General features: G+C 34.5%; 1 protein-coding gene across 1 annotated transcript in view; it reads right to left on the bottom strand.

The window, feature by feature from the left end:
- The window catches only part of LOC136034853 (zwei Ig domain protein zig-8-like), a 167,487-nt gene that overhangs the window by 3,715 nt on the left and 139,910 nt on the right, over positions 1 to 23,862 (bottom strand). The window contains exon 6 of the mRNA XM_065716320.1: positions 14,802 to 15,018. Coding sequence (XP_065572392.1) covers positions 14,802 to 15,018 — 217 coding nt within the window. The remainder of the gene's footprint in view (positions 1 to 14,801; positions 15,019 to 23,862) is intronic.

Genomic DNA, 23,862 nt, shown 5'->3' with positions numbered 1-23,862 from the left:
GTGGGTGGATGAGAAATACCTCCCCATGGAGTTTAGGTGATAGCGCGCACAGAATTTGCTGTCATCCAATGAAAGTATTCCCTTACAAAATGCAGGGTTTTCATTGGTGTTCAATGACGAAGATCAGTTGCAATAGATTATGTCGAATGCAGGGTGAATCAATCATAATATATTTTTCTGTTGGTAGATTCGACTGTAGGATTCATTTTAAAGTGAGACCTTGGATGAATTTTTAATTGTATATTTTTTTTCTATTTCGGTTTTTTTTTTGTATGGGAAAGAGTAGGAAACCTCTTGAAGAACTATGCTTAGGATACTAAGAGCACTGGATATAAAATATTATTGTTTGAGCTAGTAGAATCTTACAGAACAATGTACATTAAAAAACTAGAAAAAGCCAGAACTTTACATTTCGGTAGTAGTGGGTGCCAAATAAAAATAAAAAACAGAAGAAATATAGGTGAAGAATCAGCAAAAACTAAGCTAAAAATATTCGGCACCAAACAATCAAGGGAGGATTAGCTTTGTTTTGAAGCTAGAACTGTCTTTGGCAATTAACACATCGTCCATGTTTGAATTTTTACAGACAAAAACATCTGAAAGTTCAATAAAAGTTGTTTAGCTTATTCATTTTCATGGTTCGTAGTGGCAATATTGACGAAAATGTTATACTGTCCAAAATCGTCATAATTTTTGAACAACCAAAAGGAAAACCTTAAAAAGTCAGGGTTTTCAAGTATAAATAGACCTCAGTTGGGTCAAGGGGGTAAACTTGTTTTTATTTTGTTAGCCTTGGTGCGTCAAATTTGCAAGGACTTTTGTATCTAAGTATGTAATGGGTATACTCCATTTTAAGGAGGATCTTTATATAAATGTTGAAAATGTGGCGTAGAGTGACTATGTTTAACTTCCACTCAATTTCAGATGCCTATATTTTTCGCTTCCTATGGGAAATCAGAACTTTAAATTTTTGTTCTAATAAGTCTTTTACCAGTATTCTATGACCATCTGCTCTGCACAACCATCCCTAGGGAAAACAAATAAAAAAAGCCTGTAACCATCCTTTTGGGGGAAAACGCGGAATTTTGTACTTCCTAGACGTGGTTCTCTAAGCGTATCTTCCTTTAACCTTATAATTCTTCTGTCAGTTCTGCTCTCCACCTGTGTGCTTATGTTTCTTTATCTTTTTCGTTCTCGCTGGCTCGCTGCGCTTCATGCTTTTCTTGTGTCATCTCTAGACTTATTTGCCATTCGTTTAATGACTCTTCTGCCACTTGTGTTCTTCGCTTTTCTTCGTAATTCTCTCTAGGATATTCCATGCGTATCTTACATTGATTGAAGTAAAAATCATAATAACCATGGGCTGATTAGTTTTTTTTCTAGACAAAGTAGAAAGGTAGAACTCGGGAAATTCCTATAAAATGACTTGGTCCATGTTTAATCAAACAGTTCGTGGTAACGAACTGTAGTAAGGAGCGACCCGGCTCAATAGTAAACGAAACTCTAAACAGAATTTAGATGCTAAAAGATAAATCAAAAGAATCAGATTCTCATGCTGATTCTAAATATATAAGTTTCATCAAATTTAGTCTTTGTCATCAAAAGTTACGAGCCTGAGAATATTTGCCTTATTTTGGAAAATAGGGGGAAACACCCTCTAAAAGTCATAGAAACTTAACGAAACTTACACCATTGCATTCGGCGTACCAGAGAACCCTACAACAAAATTTCAAGCTCCTATCTACAAAAATGTAAATTTCGTATTTTAAGCCAGAAGACAAATCACGGGTGCGTGTTTGTTTGTTTGTTTTGTTTTTTTTCCCCAGGGGTCATCATATCGACCAAGTGGTCCTAGAATGTAGCAAGAGGGCTCATTCTAACGGAAATGAAAAGTTCTAGTGCACTTTTTAAGTGACCAAAAAAATTGGAGGGCACCTAGGCCCCCTCCCACGCTTATTTGTTTCCCAAAGTCAACGGATCAAAATTTTGAGATAGCCATTTTGTTCCACATAGTTGAAAATCATAATAACTATGTCTTTAAGAATGACTTACTCCCCCATAATCCCTGGGGGAGGGGCTGCAAGTTACAAACTTTGAAAAGTGTTTACATACAGTAATGGTTATTGGGAAGTGTACAGACGTTTTCGGGGGGCTTTTTTTGGTTCGGAGGGTGGGGTTGAGGGGAAGGGGTCACGTGGGAGGATTATTCCTTCGAGGAATATGTCATGGGGGAAGAAAAATTCAATGAAAAGGGCGCAGGATTTTCTAACATTACTATAAAAAAACAAAGAAAAAATAAACCTGAAAAGTTTTTTCAATTGAAAGTAAGGAGTAGCATTGAAACATAAAACGAACAGAGATTATTATGCATATGAGGAGTTCTAAAAATACTTTAGCATAAAGAGCAAGGTATTTAGGAGGAGATAAATACCTCGCTCTTTATGCTAAAGTATTATTAGTAATTTCAGCTATTTATTCTACGGCCTTTCTAATTCAGGGGTCATTCTTAAAGAATTGGGACAAAACTTACGATTTAGTGTAAAGAGCGAGGTATTGACGAGGGTACAAACCCCCTCGTATACATAATAAAAATATAAGAATATAAAAGTGTGTTACGTAAGTTAATTCTTAAGTTACGTATATTTTTTACTAATAGAAACGTTCGTTAAAAATTAAAAGTTCTAGTTGGATTTTTAAGTAAGCGAAAAATTGGAGGGCAACTAGGTCTCCTTCCCCACCCCATATTTCTCAAAATAGTCTGATCAAAACTAAGAGAAAGCCTTTTAGCCAAAAAAAGAATTAATATACAAATTTCATTTTAATAATTTATGTGCGGAGAGCCAAAATCAAACATGCATTAATTCAAAAAAGTTCAGAAATTAAATAATAAAAACTAGTTTTTTCAACTGAAAGTTAGGAGTGACATTAAAACTTAAAACGAACAGAAATTACTCCGTATATGAAATGGGTTGTCCCCTCCGCAATCCCTCGCTCTTTACGCAAAAGTTTGACTCTTTGCCACAATTCTACTTTTTAAAACAATTAAAAGCTTTAGTGTAAAGAGCGAGGGATTGCGGAGGGGACAACCCATTTCATATACGGAGTAATTTCTGTTCGTTTTAAGTTTTAATGTCGCTCCTTACTTTCAGTTAAAAAAAAACTAGTTTTTTTATTTAATATGTAACATAATCCATTCGTAAAAATTATTAAAAAGCTTTCAAGGCGGATTTTTGATTGAAAATCGCCCACGATTTGATCCCTTATATCGGCTACATATATATTTTTATCTGACCCTTTAGTCGTCATTGGAATTAAATCCTAATCTAAAAAAAAATCGCGCTTTTGCTTTCTGTTTTATGTACTAAAGAAGGTCATTCACAATAAGCAGTGTCGTAGGAGCTATTAAATGTAGAAAAAAACAGGCCTTTTTCAACTGACAGTAAGGAACAATATTCAAACTTAAAACAAACAGAAAATTATTATGTATATGAGGGAGGTTGCCGCCTCCTCGCGACTTTGTACCTTAGGGGAGTTCGGACCCCAGGTTTTAGCATTGGTACTTATCAGTAGAGAAAAGAAGCAGGAGGTACTATATCAAGGTTTTGAAGTGGTTTCCTTTTGAGGTATAATTCTGCTCATCTATACCAGCGTACTTACACCCCCACTTCCACCCAATTTCCAGTTGCGACAGTCGGGAGTAGAATTGAGGTCTTCCAAACGGTCCCGAGGTCTTTAAAACGGTTTGAGGCCACGGGTGTTAGCCTGTTACTATAGGCTATTTCTATTCTTATTCGAAGGACGTCAACTATAAAATGCATATTACGTCAACAGTGGTGGCTTGCACTTTCCATTTGACACCAACTTAAATTATTAGTTAAAGTTCTGAATATGTTGCTGCTGTCTAATAGCTTAAATCTATAACTCCAGCGCACACAAATGCAAACTTATAGCACATTACGCCCGATATTATAGTATGCGCTAACAAACCGCTAGTGACCCACATAAAATTTTCTAGTGGGAATTTGTAAGGAATAATTGTATCAGAAAACAACTTTCTCTACTGATCGTTCTCCCCTATATAAGGACACAAAATGCCTTTAGTGAGTCTTTAAATACATTTAAGATTTATTGCTTTTTTTTCTTATTGTAGGACAATATTCTTATTGTTAGTTGTATCGTGGTGAATATCTGAACCTTGTATTAAAACCTTATATCGTGATATATAGACAACTCTATCTATATTTAGGACGAAAAAAGCATCATAAGCCTCAAGAGTTCTTTCTTTGCCCCATTATGTCTAATCCCTTGTCTTGGGGGAATAAATCCCTAAAAAAATATGTTCGAGAAAATTTGATTGCTAGACTTAATTTGAGCGGCTTAAAAAATTCATGGGGCTTTAACCTTCCCTTGAATAGCATGAATTGAAGCTTATCGTCTAGGATATATTTATCTGAAATACGATTGAAACACATTAAAATTTAAATAAAAAAGCCAGCAAAGAGATTTATATCTTTGATTAACAATTATTTAAAACAATCAAAATCAGATTATCGGTTGAAAACGCGCTCATAAATTTCAGATTAAGAGAATAAAATAATGGTAGTCAAGCAGCGATTCCTTACTTGGTTTCAATCCTTAGAGGAAACCTTCTAATATAACCTCTAATACGCGAAAAAAGGATGACATAGGCTACATCCTCTTTAGTTTGTGAGCTAAGAAGAACAAACACGAAACAGAATGGTGTAAATTGAAACTTGAGGCGGATTGGACCCAACTTGATCGATGGTCAGTGCTTAAAGGCGTGTTGCCTCCACACCCCAAATATCTCAGGAGCTTACGGAGTCACAATGCTAACCCTCACTCCACGCCAGGGTACGGAATGGCAACACCAGGACTCGAGCCCACGTCTCCACGTCTGCGTCCAGAGGACATAGACTTTCAAGTCCAGTGTGCCATCCACTCGGCTAGGGTGGGTCATGGTGCATGTCAAACAGAGTGTGGGAATGAACTGTTGTAAGGAGTGACACAGCTCAATAGTAACCGAAACTGTAAAAAACAGAATTTTGATATCAATAGATGAATCAAAAGAATCGGCTGATTTCCAACACATAAGATTAATTAAGTTTAGTGTTACCCATCAAGAGATACGAGGCTCAGAAAATTTGTCTGAATTTCGAAAAAGAAGAAAAAACCCCTAGAAGTTATGGAACAGGGCGATAAGTTTTGAAATTCGCCCACACTGTTGACATCACTGTATGTTGACACACACTGTTGACACACACTGTATGTGTAATTGTAATGTGCAGCTTCTAGCACAATAGTATTTTTGGCTCAAAAACCAATTGTTCTCTAGTTTTTGTTTCGGTAAAAATCAAGAGATATGGCTTTTGATTTTAATTGCGGTAATATTATTCACATTTTGCCTTTTCAGTTTGGTTCAATATTCCCTCCTAATTTCCTGATAATTTAAATTTTATAAATTAAGCCGTTTTTAAAATACTGCTGATACGCCCATTTGATAACCTGCATGCACATAGTGTTTTTTGATTTATTTCGAAAACCCCGAAACAATCCCTAGGAATTTTAGCTTGATTCAATTAACTTTTGCAATAATAGTACTAGCAGTAGCAGTAGCACTGTCAATAGTAGAACTACTACTTGTAATAATAGTAGTAGCATGCGCATAGTACGTTTTTATTAGTCCAACATGCCCCTCAACATGTCCTGAAAGTTTCAACCTAACACTCTTAGCCATTACTGGGATATTACTGGTACGCTCTTTTGACAGCCTGCATTCAGGTCGCGTGTTTTAACTTGATTTAACATCCCCCTTAGTATTTACTGAAAATTTCTTCTTGTTACACTTCGGCTAAATAATAGTGTCATAGTAGCAGAAGAAATAGTAGCAACAGTATGGATATAGTACATTTTGGTTGGTTCAACATTTCCCTCAGCATGTACTATAAGTTTCATCTTAATACTCTAACGTGTTCCTCAGATATAGGTTTTACGCCCTTTTGATAACCTGAATCGACATCATGTGTTTGACTTAGTTCACCATCCCACTCAAGGTTTTCCTAAATGTTTACCTTAATACCGTTAGTTTCTTTAGTAGTAGTACTAGAAGTAGTAGTAACAGTAGAAGTAGTAGCAGTAATAGTAGTAGCCTTAGCAGCTGCCTAGTAGTTGCGGTAGTAGCAGTAGTATTTCTAATAGCATTTGTAATAATAACAGTAGTACCATTTGTAGAAGTTTTATTAATGGTGGTAGAATGCACATAGTGCCTTTTGTCTTGTTCAACATTATCCTCAACCTGTCCTGAAAGTTTCAAAAAGCTAGGTCTTTCCTGAAACGCAATACACCCTTTTGACAATCTACATGTACATAGTGTGTTTTATTTAGTTTAACATCCCCCTAAACAATTCCTGAAACTTTTGTCTAAATACCCTTAGTTTCAGTAGTAGTAGAAGCAGTAGTAGTAGTAGTAGTAGTAGTAGTAGTAGTAGTAGTAGTAGTAGTAGTAGTAGTAGTAGTAGTAGTAGTAGTAGTAGTAGTAGTAGTAGTAGTAGTAGTAGTAGTAGTAGTAGTAGTAGTAGTAGTAGTAGTAGTAGTAGTAGTAGCAGTAGTAATAGTAGTAGTTTAGGTGGAGGTAGCAGTTTAAACTGAGTACCTTCAGTTTAGTTCAACATCCCCTCAGTATACCCTGAAAGTTTCAAGTAACATTCTAGTATGTTCCTAAGAAATGGCTTACGCACTCTTTTAGCTACCTTAAAAAGTTTGGTTTATTTTTTTTTTTGGTTCAACCTCTCCTTAAATAGTCCTTTAAAGTTTTACTGTATAACCCTTAACCTCAGCGCAAATAGTAACCGTAGCAGTAGTAGTGGTAACATGCACATAGTACCGTTTGGTTAGTTCAACATCCTCCTCAGATTTCCATTTAATTGTAAGCCATTCCTAAGATATTGTTTATATGCCCTTTTAACAACCTGCATGCACATTGCGTGTCTTTATTTAGTTGAAACTCCCCTTAAATATTCCCTGAAAGTCTCATCTTGTTACCATTAGCCTCAGCAGTAGCGAATATCATAGTGACAGTAGTAGAAAGTAGTAAGTATGCACTTAGTGCCGTTTAGTTAGTTCAAATCCCCCTCAACATACCCTGAAAGTTTCAACTCTATGCTATAATCTGTTTCTCAGATATTGCTGATACTCACTACTGACAATCTACATGCACTTACTGTGTTTTGATTTAGTTCATCATCTCATAAACATTCCCTGAAAGCTACACCTTAAAACTCTTTTCATCAGCAGTAACAATAGATGTAGTAGTAGTAATAGCATTTATAACAGTGTGAACATAGTACCTTTGTTTATTTCAACATCCCCCTCAACATATGCCGGAAGTTCAAATTTAATACCTTGAGCAATTCCTGGGACATTGCTGATGCGTCCCTTTTGACCAGCGGTATGGACATGGGTGTTTTGATTTAGTTTAGCATCCTTTCAACATTCTCTGAAATTTTCACCTTAATAATCTTAGCTTTAGCAGTAAAAGTAGTAGTAATAGTAATAGCACTAGTAGTTGTTATTGTTGTTGTAGTAGTAGTAGTAGTCGTAGCAGCATACAAATATTTTATTTATTTATTTGAAAACTCGTCAATCATACGAAATGAAAAAGACGGAGCACAAACATATAAATATAAGAAAATATATAAGAACATATCAGAAGAGACATAACTAGAATGAGACTCAACTAATAAAAGGGCAAACAAAATAGCACTAAAATGAATAAAACGAAAACAGATCTATTGTAAAAGGAGATTATACCAATCGTGATCTACTATTTTAATATTGTGTCTTTTGATTAAATTTTCAACTGCAACATGAGGGTCGGTTATGTGAAACTTTTTAATGAGGATTGAGTTTCTCTACCAGGGAGGAAAACGTAGGAGGTATTTAGCAAAACGGAAGAAAAGCGAACGGATTTTAGACAATTCAGCTTTTGAGAATAGTTTCCAAAATGGTGCCAGGTACAGAATATGAGGTAAAACAATAGCGTTATATATTACTTTTTAGTTGATTCAACATCCCCAACAACAAGCCCTGTAAGTTTCAACTTAATGCTCTAAGCCGTTCCTAAGATACTGTTTTACAGCCTGCATCATAGTGCGTTTTGATTTAGTTTAACTCCCTTCTCAATATTCCTTGAAATTTTCACCTTCATACCCTTTTTCCTACTAGTAGTTGTCATCGTGGGAGTGGTAGTAGTAGTAGTAATAGTAGTAGTGTAAGTAGTAGCCGCAATAGCAGTAGCAGCAGGGTGGACATATTACCTTTTGCTCAATTAATCGTCTCCCTAATCATTCCCTGGAAGTTCCAACTTAATACCCTAAGCCCTTCCTGAGACTTGCGCTTTTCGCAACCGGCATTCACATAGTATTCTTTGATTTAGTTCAACTTCCCCACAATATTCTTTGAAATTTTCACCTTCATACCTATTAGTAGTACTAGGTATCACAGTAGTAGTTGCAGTAGGTGTAGTAGTATTGGCAGTAGTAGTAGTGGTTATTGTATTAGTTTTGGCAGCATAGTGGTAGCTGTAGCATTAGTAGTGACACTAGTTTGCACATGTTGGCTTTTTTTCAGCTGACCACCCCCTTATCATGCTCTGGAAGTGTCAGTTTGATACTCTAATCCGTTCCAAAGATATTGCTGATAGCCTTTTTGACAGTCTGTATACGCACAATGTGTTTCGATTTAGTTCAATTTTCCCCTCAATATTTTCTAAAATTTCAACCGTAATATCCTCAGCCTTAATAGCAGTTGTAGTAGAAACAGGTAGTAGAAGTAGTAGTAATGGTGGTATTAGTAGTAGTAGTAGAAGTAGCAGAAGCGGACATCTATTGCCTTTTGTTTAATCAATCATCATTCTCATCATTTCCCAACAGTTCCAACTTAGTACCCAAAGTCCATCCTGAGATAAGCCCTTTTGAAAGTTTGCATGCACGTAGTGAGTTCTCATTTAATTTAACATTCCCCCCAACATTCTCTGAAGGATTCACCATAATGCCCTTTGCCTCCTTCGCTGATAGCAAATATCATAGGCAGCGCAATAGCGCTGCCTAACTAAAGATCGATGTGGGCGCAATGTATTATTTATTTAAATTTAAGTTTTATTTAATTTTTTCGTTTTAGACTAGGGCACTTCGTATAGAAGAAGTTACTGTAAAAACTTTGAAAGGAGATTATTCGATTAGAAATTAGAAGGGCTAGTGCCCTTTGTAATAGTCGGAGGGTAACCAGTCCCCCCCGACCTCATCATTCCCAAAATATATTCAATCAAAATGTTGAGGTAGACATTTTGTTCAGCTTAGTTGAAAGATCCAGTAATTATGTCTTTGAAGATGACAACCCCACAAAGCCCTTAGGACAAACGTTGTAAGCTATGTCTCGGGGGCTTATACGGTTTTTATGGAAAGGGTGATCGTATGAACCTTGGAGGCGACTCATTTGATTAGAGATCGGAAGTTCTAGTGTCCTTTTTAAGAGTCAAGGTGAATGGATGGAAACAAGTCCCCCCCCCCCCCTACAAGCCTATCATTCCCTAAAACACATCCGATACATTTTTAAGAGAGCTATTTTGTTCAGTATTGTTGGAAGGTCCAGTAACTATTTATTTGGGAATGTCAACCTCCCTGCAGTCCTCAGGGCAAGAGCGGTAAGATAGGCAATTCGTTCATTGTTTACATATAGTATATATTATTGAAAAAGTTATGCAGGTTTCAACTTTACTTTCCCAAAAGACGATGTGCTTTCAGGTGAGTCTTTCAGAGTACATTGAGATAAGTTTTAAATTGAAACACGCTATGTGTATAAGAATTATCAAGAGGACGTAACTCACGAATGACTGGGTATATAAAATGGGAACTTTCTGGGAATGATAAAGGAGATGATCAAAAAGGGAATGTTTGCATGCTACTGCTGCTACTGTAGCTACGATACTATTCAATTTACAATAGTAGAGAAAATTTTAATTAAATCCTAATTCGCCATGTGCATGTACATTGTCAAAAGAGCGTATGTCAAGAATTGATTTGGGTATTAAGTTGGAACTTTCAGAGAATACTAAGAGGGAAAATCATCTGACCAAAAGGCAATATGTTTAAGTTACTACCAATACTTCTATCACTGCTACATTGGGTACTACCACTACTACTACTATTACTACTTGTAAGGGCAATACGTTAATACTACTGCTGCTACTAGTACTACTGCTATCACTTTTAATACTACCACTACTACTATTATAACTACTATGCCAAAGGGTATGAAAGTGAAATTTTCAAGGAATTTTGGGCGGGGAATGTGACCTAATCAGAACACACCGTCTGAATGCAGGTTGTTAAAAAGGCGTAACAGCGATATCTTAGGAACAGTTTGGTGTGTGAATTTGAAACTAACAGAGGCTTTTGTGGGGGATGTTGAATTAACCAAAATAAAGTATTTGCATCCTAATGCTACTGCTACTACTCATACTACTGCTACTATTATTATTATTTCTACTACTACTGCTGCTGCTGCTACTACTATTCCAGCTCGTTTTGGGTTTAGTGGAGTTCTTTACTTTTCTTTGAAAAAATTGCCTCGTGGACGTTTTTTTTTAAAATTAATCATAGGCAACCCAAAAGCGCTGCATAAATAAAGAACGATATATGTACAATATTTATATATATATATACACCTATATATATATATATATATATATATATATATATATATATATATATATATATATATATATATATATATATATATATATATATATATATATATATATATATATATATATATATATATATATATATATATATATATATATATATATATATATATAGGTGTATATATAAGGCGTATAAGCAACACTGTAGGCAGCGCCGCTCTATAACAGCAAGAAATATCATGAAACTTTGAAAGGAGCTAATTTGGTTCGAGATTAAAAGTTATATTGCCCTTTTCATGAGTAAAAAGATATTATACAATTGGACCATTGTGCTTTAAAACTGAAGGTTGCTCTAAAACTTAACCAAAAGGCACTCTGTTTATGGTTGCCAATAAGAAACGTCAATGATATATCTTGAACGACTGTGGGTATTAATTTGAAACTTAAGGGGCTACTGCTAGTACGACTTCATCTCTTACAGTTTAAATAAATCGAAAGAATGTAAGTGTATCCAGGTTGTCAAAGAGAATAGATAGAATTTTTGGGGAATGATATTAAGTTTTGTTTTTCAGGTCAACTTGAGAAGTTGTAAACTTAAATTAAACAATATTATTTGTGTCAGGATTAAAAATTATCTAAAAGGTTTTTCCAAGATGCAAAAAGCAAGAAGCAACACTATGGATTCTTATAGAAAAAAACAAAAAGATATAAAATTTTATTTTTTACCTGCAAAAGACTTTATCAATAAGAAACAAACAGAAATCAATTAAAAAAAAACTTTTCTACAAAAAAATAAGCGAAAAATAAAAACGAAAAATACAGAACTCCTCTAATCCAAAACTGAGCAGAAATAAAGTCAATTAACCTCCCAAGTGTAAAATTACCATAAATAACCATCGATAAATAAATGATAATCAAAGCAAACAGAAATTACAATAAAAAATCGAGTCAAACTCCAAACGAGTAAAAATCAACATGAGTAGGGTTGACAACCCCCATGCCTTCTCAAGAACAGAATATAATTTGCGCTTTACCAAAAAAAGTACATTTAAAATTCTTTCACTTTTTTTATTTTAGTGAACAAAAAAATTGTTAAAAATAAAAGGAATAAATATCAGTATATGCATATTAAACTGACAATCCACGGTCATTTGCTTTTTTGTACAACATTGTGGACCCTTTCAGTTTCAAGCAAGGATTTTCCAAGACAATATTCTTTTATACAGTAAGGAGCAGCCAATGTTCTTATATTTTCAACAGCTTTCCTTGTAGCGGTTAAAATTTATTTCTGAATGCTTTCTAAATAATCTCTCATGTTCTCTATAAAGGTCGCTACACTACTGATTGTCAATTAAATCAGGCAAGCCTCCCTGAGGTATGAGACAAGAAATACAGACATAATTAAAGTTCTCCGTTGAAAAATACACCAAATTTAAAGAGTAAGAAAATCTGTGCTTTTGGTGAAAGTCTTCTTTGAATGGGATACTTACATTATAAGCCACCTAATAAAATGAAACGGTAAATTGGTTTCCTTCTGAGAAGACCGTAAAATGAAACAATTGACTGCAAAAAGATCATGAAAACCGTAAACAATTTTACAGTCTGGTCATCTCAAAACTAGGCGACGAAAAACATTACAGACTGTGGCAATATGGCAATTGACAGTAATTTACATAACCGGGAGGCACATGCGTGCCACAAGAAGTGCCATGGAGGATAGACCCAGACTTTATATTTCTATGAAGGATTTCTCCCGTTAGGAGAGGAAATTTGGTGAGGGACATTTGTTCATCAATGTTTAAATATATATGACACTTGCCTCTTTTATCAAGGACCTCAAGAAAAAAAAAATAAGATGTTGAGGATAAAAAAAAGTGCCTCTGTATCAGGTGAAGAAACAAGAAATGCAAGGTGTTTAGAAATGCCCGGAAAGAACGCAGGAGAATGTGCAGATGCATAGGAGACCAATTCTACTTCCACATTCTTTTTGCTAAATCAGCTCAGTCATTTTTCGTTTAACGCACACACACACAAAAAAAAAAAAATATTATCACATTTATCTGAGTCAATTTAAAAAGCTATCTGATTTTAAATGAACCAGATAGTTTATTAGTACTATTACATAACAGATAGTTATTAGTATTTAAGTAGTAGCAGTTTGCTTTTAAATAAAAAATTGCTATGAAATTTTCAAGAAACAGCGATGGATGCAGATTTACACATGATCTCATCGCACGGAGAAGAAGGAAGGAGGGGAAAATAATAAACAAACAGATAAAAATAAATGAATTTAAGAAGATTATTAGAAGGTTTTGGAAAATCGGAAAAACTTGTAAGTCTAGGAAGAATAGAAGCCAATTACTCCTTGCATTCTTGTTTGGATAAAATAGTGATTTCGTTCAACTTGTTTTATAGAATAAGCATAATTCCAAATATACAAAATTTTGCTAGGAGTCTTATTTGGAGTTTTAACGTTACATTCTTCACCCCCCCCCCCAAGAAAAAGAGGTATGTTTACCCCAGTTCGACATACTTTAGAACTATCTAACGCTTTTAAACTATATTTTGATTCAGTTTACACCTTTCTTGCCTTGTAAGGGTGATTATATTTTATTTGATTTCTAATACTTACTATCTTTAAAGATTAATGGCACATAAATTTTGGTACAAGCACTTTCAGAAACCTTTTAGGACAGTATTGATTCTTTATACTTTTTAAAGAATTTTTACATGGTTTGAATTAAAATTTTTTAATTGTCCCTCCAATAGCCTAATAAACTTTCAGACTACTTTTCTTTTATCTACAACAAATATTATTGTAAATCCTTCTCAGTTTGTTGACAAGGATTCTTCTCAATAAATTGAGAAGAATCCTAAAAAAATAACATAACATTAATATCACTTTTAAAAATACACTACAATACCGAGATTTTTCAATAGCGGCAAAGATAAAACCAGCTATATTCTGGGTAGTGGTGTTTAAAGAATTCCCTGTTCTTGTGGCTGTTTCCATGTTGGGAGAGCCCAGCAGAAAATGGGGAGAGAGGTTATTGCAACACAGGTCCTCAATCGACAAAGCCATGAGGCTGTGCTAAAAGCATGAGACTTTGGATTCTGCCTTGGCTCAACACATCTATGACAACCCACATCAATTCATGTTGTTTGATAATACCACCATTATTGCCATTGTTAAAGGTCTCATGGAAGTTTTCAGGGAGGCAAATGAAATAAAAAGCACATTCACCCAAAGGTTGCCCTCAATAGAGACACTGGAGAGACTTTTATAAGCCCCATTTATACTGAACATACTAATTCTGATCTTTTTTATATCCATCCATGAAATTATATTCTTCAACCTAATAGAATCTCTCATAATATCCTACCTCAGTGTGTTCCAAACTGGAAGGTGTTCCTCCCAAGGAGGCATAGCCTAGTCTATGGGGGAGGTACGAACACTGGCCAGGATTGATAAAAAATCAATTCAAATTGAAACTACACAGTTACGTAAAATATCTTAACCCTTTCGAGACTGCGGCATTTACAGGCCCAGGCTCAACAAAAGGTAAGTTTGCAAACCTCAAGGTAAAATTAGCACGATTTTATATATTCTACAAGACACTCAGTTCAGGGGCGATCAAATAGACTAATATATATATATAATATAGATAGAAATAGAGTTTTGTTTTGTCAACATTGGAATGTACAATTATGGTTAGAAAAATTAAATACAAAAATGACTCCTACCTCCAGAAATATGGACATAAATAGATAAAAATTAAATAAGCATAAATTTGGTTTTTTTAGAGTTTCGGTTACTACTCAGCCGGGTCGCTTCTTATTTATAGTTCGTGGCAACAAACAGTTTGAAAAGCTTCTGAAGACTAAGAAAGGTGTAAAAACGATCTCATTCCCCAAAAGACGTTTCTGGTGGTAAAATTTGGCTATATTCTAAGTTTGGTAACCAAAAAGAAGGTTCTTAGGTAAACAACTGAATAGGAAAAAAAATAATCGATTTTTGTTTGGTCAACATCTGGAATGTACAATTTTGTTAGAAAAAATTAAATACAAAAATATCTCCTACCTCCAGAAATATGGACATAAATAGAAGCTGGTTGACTATTAGCAGCCTTACATGTATAGTTTCCACTATCTGATTCTGTTGCAAGTCGAACTTTTAGCTTACTGTGCGTCCTCGTATCAGATACCTCTGTTTCAACGGTTATGCCTCCTCTTTGAGAGCCAAAGTTTAATAGTCGTTCATTGTGATACCAAAATACATATTCAGGGGGTATTAAACTCTAAAAAGATTGGATTGCTAATAACATATTAGTAGACCTTTTCTTTCGCCGTGCAATAAGCTAGGTAAAACAATGCATCACAAAACGTTGTATGATGTATCTTGTGAGGGAATAATATCTTATAATCTAGTAGAAAACAAAGACAGAGTACAAATAGAGCTAGAAAGAGAGAAAAGGAGAGAGAGAGAGAGAGAGAGAGAGAGAGAGAGAGAGAGAGAGAGAGAGAGAGAGAGAGAGAGAGAGGAGAGAGAGAGAGAGAGAGAGAGAGAGAGAGAGAAGAGGAGAGAGAGAGAGAGAGAGAGAGAGAGAGAGGAGAGAGGAGAGAGAGAGAGAGAGGAGAGAGAGAGAGAGAGGGAGAGAGAGAGAGAGAGAGAGAGAGAGAGAGAGAGAGGAGGAGAGAGAGAGAGAGGAGAGAGAGAGAGAGGAGAGAGAGAGAGAGAGAGAGAGAGAGAGAGAGAGAGAGAGAGATTTGGGGCTGATTAACTACTATTTGTAAAATGGAAGGGAAAAATGATAAATAATATTGTTTTTCCAGGCTGAATAAGATAAGATTTATTCATCCTGAAATACACCTACAATATTATATTTTACTATTCACACAAAAGCTCATTGTAAAAGGCTCATTGTCCTTTTACATATTTACACATGTAACTCATCGTCTGTTTCTGTTTGGTCTTTTGGTTTTAGCTTAATTTTTGAAAACGGATAGCATTTGTGGTAAAGTACTCGATGGGACGGTTTTCCTGCGGGCGTTGTCACTCAACTTCAATGTTTGTCATTCTATTGACAACTCATACTAAAAAAAATTACTTAAAGAATTTTTTCCTTACTTGCGGCTGAAGGAAATATTAGTAGATCGGCAGATTCATTAGATCTCTTGGCGCGAACACATTTGGACTGTTTTTGCGACGTTTTTGAGGAGATCCAAATTATACTTTTGGGAGTATCGAGTCAAGTTAACTAGTAATTGTGAAATTTTGAGTTCATTTCAAATGGGGGGGAACTGATTCTTATAGTGCTTAATTCGGGATATCTCTCAGTTTGTCAGTTTGCCCAGGAATATAGCGACTTAAGTCCATTTTATGCATAGTCTATATTTACCATAAAAGCCCGTTTTTGTAATGGATTATTAAATCAAATCATTATTTCATGGCTTGTCCATGGGCAGTAGTTCTTGTTTGTGTGTTGGCCGAAATATTTAGCGAGTTGCTGAAAAGATCTAAGATATTATTTAATATCATTATTATTTATTATTATTATTTATATTATTTAATATCATTATATATTAATAATATCATTTAAAATACAGGTATCCAAATCCACATATATTTTTTTTGGTCTCATATATTCCTAGGGATTAATTTTATTTTTATAGAAAATTGGTCTTGCAACTGTTTACTTGTATGACACCACTCGGCAAAGGTAGTTCACAAAGCGACATATTAAAGCTTTTTGTCTGATTGAGAATTAAAACCAGTCCCCTTTAAACTCGTCAATTTTTATCAGTACAACTACAATCCATTTATCCTATTTCCAATCTTAAAACCTATTTTGCTCTAAGGAGGCTTAAAAAGTTCTTATGTTTCTTTCAAAGTGCGCTGAAAAAATTTATCCAACCTTCAGAAATAGTTGGAAACTATTACCTTTTAGTTTTTCCAGTAGTATACGCCCTTTGAATCCCAACACACACATACCCCGCAGTATAGTAACCCACCCCCCTATAGACCCTATGAATCCAAATACTTATACCCCGATGCACTATTACAGTTATTAACCTCTCCTATAGGCCCTTTGTATCCCAATACACAAATACCCTGATGTACTATTGGAGTTGCTAACGCCTTTTTTGCCATCATTCCAAGAATAAGCCACCCGTTTTCTGAAGATTTCATGAAAACAATACAGACAATACACTGAGAATTTCTCCGTGAAAAAATACAACGAATACAAGCGAGCCCATATCCTGATTTCCGAGAATTACGTGGAATTTTCCCAAGAATTCCATGAATTACGTGTTATACGGTATATCGGTGAAAAAATACGAGACTCTCTGTGAGAGCTATCACATCTGATCTTTTGAGATAACAACTGAGCCAACAACATTTTTAGCTTCTAAGCAGCTTCCGTTGTTTTTATGAATTTTATGTTTGAAACAGGAATCGAACAGGAGACCCATTATTTCCTATGGTAAAATAACGACATATTACTCTACTTATTCAACGAATCATTGATGAAATTATGCTCTTATAAATACATTATAGGAAATCAATATACTGTTTGTGGGACGCTAACCAGCTAGTGTTAAGCGTCACTGCTTCGTAATAAGTTAATTGTGCAATCGATTTTTCAATTGCGGTGGATATATGGTGAATGCTATAAGTTGTATTTGTTTCCTGGCACCTTTTTTTTGCATACCACAATGATTTGAGATGCTTGCAGGACTGACACATTTTTTATGGCCAATGAAACATGTTTCGATCTCTAAAAATGGTAATGAGTACAACCAGCCAGGTATCCTTTTTGTAAAGCAATGATCCTCAGCACATTGGTTTTCCATTACCGGGGCTTGCGCATCAGTTTCAGTTCCAACATTCTCTCTCTCTCTCTGGAAAGAGAGAAAGAGAGAGAGAGAGAGAGAGAGACTAAAAATTTTTGAGACTTCGAATTATTTTGGAACCGATAAAAATTTTTAATCAGGTTTCACATTTGCATGCAAAAGAAAGATTTTACAGAAAAGAGTAGCCTTATATGTGTGAGGTATGTCAAAAAATATTTACTCGTAATCCAACTTTGCATGCTCATCGATCTTACAAAACAAGTAAAATATTCAAATTCTGAGAGTCTAAGTTGCTGACTGAGTATCACGAATTTAATAAAAGCCCTCTTTATTTCAGTAAACTCAGGTAGCTGATAAATTCGGAGTGTTATACCTGCTGGCTGAGTAAAAAAAATTAATAAAAGAACTTTTGACTAGAGCAAACTCAGCTAATTGGTAATTTCTGAGCCTTCTAATTGATGACTGAGTATCAAAATTAAAAAAAAGTACTTTTACATACAACAAACCCAGGTAAAAGGTAAATTCTGAACCTCGTAATTGCTGACTGAGAATAAAAATTAAATAAAAGCACTTTTGGCAACAAAAAATTCAACTACTTGGTAAATTCAATGTCCTTTAATTGGTAACTGAGTATTAGATAGTTAATAAAAGAGTACTTTTGTATAGAATAAACCTAGCCAGTAGGTACATTTCGAGTGTATTAGTTATTAGATGAGCACCAAAATTTAATAAAAGCACTTTTGACTATAATAAACTGAGGGAATTGATAAATTCCGAGTATTTTACTTACTGGATGAGTAAAATAAAAACTACTAAAGAACTTTTGACTGCAACAAACTCAGCTAATTGGTAAATCCCTAGTCTTTTAATTCGTGACTGAATATCAAAAATTAATAAAAAAGTACTTTTGCATACAACAAACCCAGATAGTAGGTAAATTCTGGGGGTGTTACTTGCTGTATGAGTATAAAAAATTTAATAAAAGACCTTTTGGCTGCAAAAACTTCCGCTACTTGGTAAAATCATTTGGTGACTGAGTATCCAAAATTAATAAAAGAGCACTTTCGCAAAAAATAAACTCAGGTAGTAGGTAAACTCTGAGTGTCTTGGTTGTTGGCTGAGTACCAAAAATATAATATAAGCACTTTAGACTACAATAAGCCAAAGGAGTTGATGAATTTTGAGTGTTCTAGCTGCTTGTTGAACAACAAAAATTAATAAAAATACTTTTGACTGCAAAAAAATTAGCCACTTAATAAAGTCTGAGTATCTTAATTGGTGACTAGGAATAAAAATTAATAAAAAACCCTTTTGCATATAGCAATAGGCTGGGTTAGCGTGGCCGGCACGGTAACCTAAACTAAAGGAACTTAGCACTTGTATTGGATTTTTGATGTTCATTCAGCAGCTAATACAGTTGGGATATATCAAATACTTGAGTTTGTCATATACAGAATTGCTTTTTCATTAATTTTTGATACTCAGTCAACAAATGAAAGAATCAGAAATTACCAATTAGCTGAGTTTGTAGTAGTCGAAAGTGCTTTTATTAATCTTTTGCAACTTAGTCAACAATTAAAAGCTTGGAATTTACCTGATAGTGGAGTTTTTTGTAGTAAAGGATGCTCTTATTAATTTTTTGGTACTCAGCCAGTTAGTAAAACACTCGAAATTTATCAACTACCTGAGTTTATTATAGTCAAAAGTGCTTTTTTTAAAGTTTTGATGCTCATTCAGAACTAAGACACTCAAAATTTACCAACTATCTGAGTTTGTTGAATGAAAAAACGCTATTATCAAATTTTTTATACTCGGTCACCAATTAAAATATTCAGAATTTACCAAGTAGCTGAGTTTGTTGTAGTCAAAAATTTGGTATTCAACCGCGAAGTAAAACACTCGGAGTTTATCAACACCCTCAGTCTATTATAGTCAAAAGTGCTATAATTAAATTTTATTTAATCAGTCAACAACTAAGACACTCGGAATTAGCCTACTAGCTGAGTTTTTTTTACATACAAAAGTACTTTTTTATTAATTCTTTATACTCAGTTACTAAGTAAAAGATTTGGAATTTACCAAATAGCTGAGTTTGCTGTAGACAAAAGTGTTTTCATTAAATTTTTGGTACTGGTTCAGCAGCTAAGACACCAAGTACCAAGTACCTGAGTTTGTTGTAGTCAAAAGTGTTTCTATTAATTTTTGTGGTACTCAGCCAGCAACTAAAACACTCGGAATTTATTATCTACCTGAGTTTATTAAAGTAAAGATCGCTTTTATTAAATCTTTGATACTTGGTCAGCAACTACGACACTCGGATCTTAAGTATTTTTTGTAAGGTTCAAGAAGATGCAAAGTTGCATTAAGAGTAAACGTTTTTGAAATACCTCACACTCATACGTTTGCTCTTTTCTGTGACTTTTTTCACATGCAACAAAATTTGAAACCTTATTAGACCTTTTTTATTAGTTCCAAAATCACCATTCCCAAAAGAAATTTTAAGTCCCAAAAATTCCGAGTCCCCAGAAAATTCTAAGTCTGCAAAAAACTCTCTAGTCCAATAAAAATTTAAATCCCAAGACTTTCTCAAAAATTAACGATTCTAAAATAATTCCAAGTCCCGAAAAACTCTTAGCCCCAAAATAAAGTCCTGACTGACATAAGCAAAAGTGACGACTAATATATTTATATCATCTTCATTTTGTATTTTTAAAATATGACATGTGATTTTTGTTCTAACTATATTTAATTTGATTTTAAGACATGAAAAAAAGTTGACAAAACTTCAGTTACAAGAAACTAATTAAAAAATGTGTATGGGGGTGTATTTGAGCCCTGGTTGGGGACTTGGGGCCCTAGGGTGGACATGGGGGACTGAGTAGGAATATGGGAGCCCAAACTCATGCTCAAACCCTATTAATGGAAAACCAATGTGCTCAGGACCATAATATTGCAAAAAGGAAACCTTGCCCGTTGTACGCATTACAATTTCTGGAGATCGGATCAAGTTTCATTAACCATCAAAAAAATACGTCTGTCCAGCAAGCACCTCAAATTACTGTGGTATACAAATTCTCGAAAAAATGCCAAAAAGGTGACAGGAAACAAATCCCTGATAATATTTGCCATACATCCCACTGCAATCGAGAAATCCATTGTGCAATTAACTTGATACAATGTAGTGATGCTTAATGCTACTTGGTTAGCTTCCCAGAAACGAAACTTTGATTGCCTATAATGTATTTCTAAGAACATAATTTCATGCATTATTTTTTGGCTAAGTTGAGTAATGTGTCATTCTTTTACAAAGGAAAATAATGAGTCTCTCGTTCGACTCCTACATCAGACATAAATTTCATAAAATTAATAGAAAACTGCTTTTAGGCTTTTTTGGCTCAATTTTTATCTAAAAAGACCAGATCTTAGGGCTGTCACAGAACGTACTGTACTATTTCACCTACAATATCAATAATTAACCTATCATTCCTGAAATTTTCGGAAACATACCAAGATATTATCAGAAATCAGGATACGGACCCGCTTGAATTCGTTGTATTGTTTCACCAAGAACATTAATGATTATGCAATACCAGATAACGCAACATCCATGAAATTCTCAGAAACCGGGACGGATATTCTTGGAGTTTTGTCAAAAAAGGTGTTAGTAATTCCAATAGTAAATAAGGTTATGTGTGTACTGGGATCGAAAGGATCTATAGGAGGGTTACTAACTCCAATAGTGCATCGGGCTATGTGTGTATTTGATATAAAGGGCCTGTAGAAGGGGTTGTTATGTTATCTCCAATAGCACATTTGGGTCTATGTGTATTGGGATCCAAAGGGCCTATATGAGGGGTTGCTAACTCCAATAGTGAACTGGGGTAGGTGCGTAATGTTATCCAAAGGTCCTGTGGGATGGGTTACTAACTCCAATAATGCATCGACGTAAGTGGGTATTAGGATCGAAAGGGCCTGTATCACTTTTTCGCAACTCTTAGCGAGAGCTTTTACAGTATACTGTAAAAGAGAGAGAGAGAGAGAGAGAGAGAGAGAGAGAGAGAGAGAGAGAAAATAAAGAGATAGAAAGAGAGAGAGAGAGAAAGAGATTTGAGGCTGATTAACGACTATTTGAAATATGGAAGTGAAAAATTGTAAATAATACTGTTTCTTTTTTCCAGGCTAAAGAAGACAAGATTTATTCATCCTGATTCAGACATATACAGACAGTACTACCAGCTCGTAAACGGTTTATACTAGAGTTAGAGAAATATGAAGTTGGAATTTGTCAAGATTTTGTCAGGAACAGATACTAGTACCAGGTCGCAATTCGTATACTTGAGTCTGGAATAGATGAATTGGGTTTATATCAAAGTCTGAGCGAGATGGACCGGATTCTTTTTAGAGATGAGAACATATGAAGGGTAAATTTATCAAGATTCAGTCAGCCACGGACACTACTACCAGCCAACGTATTGTATACTAGAGTTTGAAATAGGGTAATTAGATTTTCACCTAAGTCTGAGAGAAATGAATCAGATCATATTAGAGTTAGAGACCTATGAAGTGGTAATATATCAAGATTCAGTCACACTTAGACACTACTACCGGCTCGAAAATGGTATGCTTGAGTTTGAAACGGTTGAATTAGGTTTTTACCGAAGTCTGAGAAAGATTTATCGGACTGAGTGGATCGGGATGACTTGAATTAAAAGAGAAATTGAGTGGATTCTTTTTAGAGTTACAGACATATGAAGTAGGAATTTATCATGATTCCGTCTATCACAGACACTACTACCAGCTCACAAATGGTGTGATTGAGTCGGAACCTGAATTATGTTTTTACCAAAGCCTTAAGCAGATTAATCAGAATCTCTTTAGAGTTAGAGACATATGAAGTGAGAATTTATTAAGATTCAGTGAAACACAGACACTAATAGCAGCTCACAAAAGATATAGTACAGTCTAAAATATTTGAATTGGATTTTTTTAAAATTCTGAAAGTGTTTAATCGGATTCTTTTTTAGAGTTAGAGGTATGTGAATGAGGAATTTATCAAGATTCAGCCGGACACAGAGAGTGAAATGCTAGATTGTGAAATACTACCAGTGATATTATACCAAAGTATACAGTCAGTGAGCCCAACAATACCAGTGATGAAACGTTTGATGTGTTTATAGCTGAAACCATTTTAAAACTCGGATTAGACCCCAAACTGAAGTAAGAGCCATGTCAAGAGAAAACGTAGTGAAATATTTTATGGAATGGATTCAAATTGTTCCTTATTGTTTTTATTATGATATTCTAAAAATATTATATGCACAATATATTAAAAAATATAGCAAAAATATTGTATTTGTTATATTTCAATTATATTTAGGGTACGCTAGCAAGTTGAACGTTTAGAATTTTTATTTAAAACTGGGAGATGTAAGAAAAGGGAATTCAGAAAATAGATACTACTAGTTGGTTAATAGGGGGTATATTAGAATTTGAGATAGGTTAACAGGGCTTTTACAAAAGTCTGAGAAAGATGAATTGGAATTTATTTAGAGCTAGGGACATATGAAATGAGAATTTATCAAGATTCAGTCTGACAAGACACTGCTACCGTCTCACAAGTGTTATACTATAGTCTGAAATAGGTAAATTAGGTTTTTACCAAAGTCTGAGATAGATGAATCAGATTGTTTTTTAAATTGAGAGACATATGAAGTGAGAATTTATCAAGATTCAGTCACAAATAGACACTACTACCAGCTCGAAAGTGGTGTACTTGTGTCTTAAATTGGTGAAGTAGGTTTCTACCAAAGTCGGAGAGAGATGAATCGTATTATTTTTAGAGTTAGAGACATATGAAATGGGAATTTGTCAAGATTAAGTCACACATAGACACTACTACCAGCTCACAAGTGGTATACTAGAGTATCTCACTCCCTTAAAAATTGTCACTTCACATGTCTTTAGCTTTAAAAAAAATCCGATTCACCTCTCTCAGACTTTGGTAAAAGCCCTGTTAACCTCCCTCAAATTCTAACATATCTCCTATGAACCCACTAATATCATCTATTTTTTGAAAATTCCTTGTTTTACATCTCCGACTTTTTAACAAAAATTCTAAGCGTTCAACTTGCTAGCGTACCCTAGATATAATGGAAATATAACAAAGTAGTGCATACAATATTTTTAATGAAATAACATTATGAAGACTATCATCATAAAAATAAAAATGAGCACTTTGAATCCTTTCCATAAAATATTTCATTGTGTTTTCTCTTGACATGGCTCTT

This window comes from Artemia franciscana, chromosome 13, assembly GCF_032884065.1.
Source record: "Artemia franciscana chromosome 13, ASM3288406v1, whole genome shotgun sequence".
Lineage (NCBI taxonomy): Eukaryota > Metazoa > Arthropoda > Branchiopoda > Anostraca > Artemiidae > Artemia > Artemia franciscana.
This window is presented reverse-complemented; position numbering and strand designations above follow the sequence as displayed.